Source organism: Antrostomus carolinensis, unplaced genomic scaffold (assembly GCF_000700745.2).
Source record: "Antrostomus carolinensis isolate BGI_N321 unplaced genomic scaffold, ASM70074v2 scaffold33101, whole genome shotgun sequence".
Lineage (NCBI taxonomy): Eukaryota > Metazoa > Chordata > Aves > Caprimulgiformes > Caprimulgidae > Antrostomus > Antrostomus carolinensis.
In genome coordinates, this window is record NW_010296910.1 from 379 (window position 1) to 635 (window position 257).

At 55.6% G+C, this 257-nt stretch overlaps 1 protein-coding gene across 1 annotated transcript in view; it reads left to right on the forward strand.

The window, feature by feature from the left end:
• LOC114819091 (collagen alpha-2(VIII) chain-like) overlaps positions 1–236 on the forward strand; it is a gene marked incomplete at its 5' end in the record, with an annotated part of 606 nt that extends 370 nt beyond the window's left edge. The window contains one exon of the mRNA XM_029087571.1: positions 1–236. This exon is cut by the window's left edge and continues 370 nt beyond it. Within this exon, the coding sequence (XP_028943404.1) occupies positions 1–236 (236 nt within the window).
• Positions 237–257: the final 21 nt, after the last annotated feature.

A 257-nucleotide genomic window follows, 5' to 3' on the forward strand; every position in this document is an offset into this window, starting at 1 on the left:
TGCATGTCAAAGGGACTAACGTTTGGGTGGCACTTTATAAGAACAACGTGCCCGCCACCTACACCTACGACGAGTATAAAAAGGGCTACCTGGACCAGGCCTCGGGCAGTGCCGTGCTTGAACTCAAGGAGAACGACCAAGTCTGGGTACAAATGCCCTCGGACCAGGCCAACGGGTTGTACTCCACGGAATACATCCACTCCTCCTTCTCCGGGTTCCTGCTTTGCCCCACATAACGGCTGGTGGGCGGTGTTTCC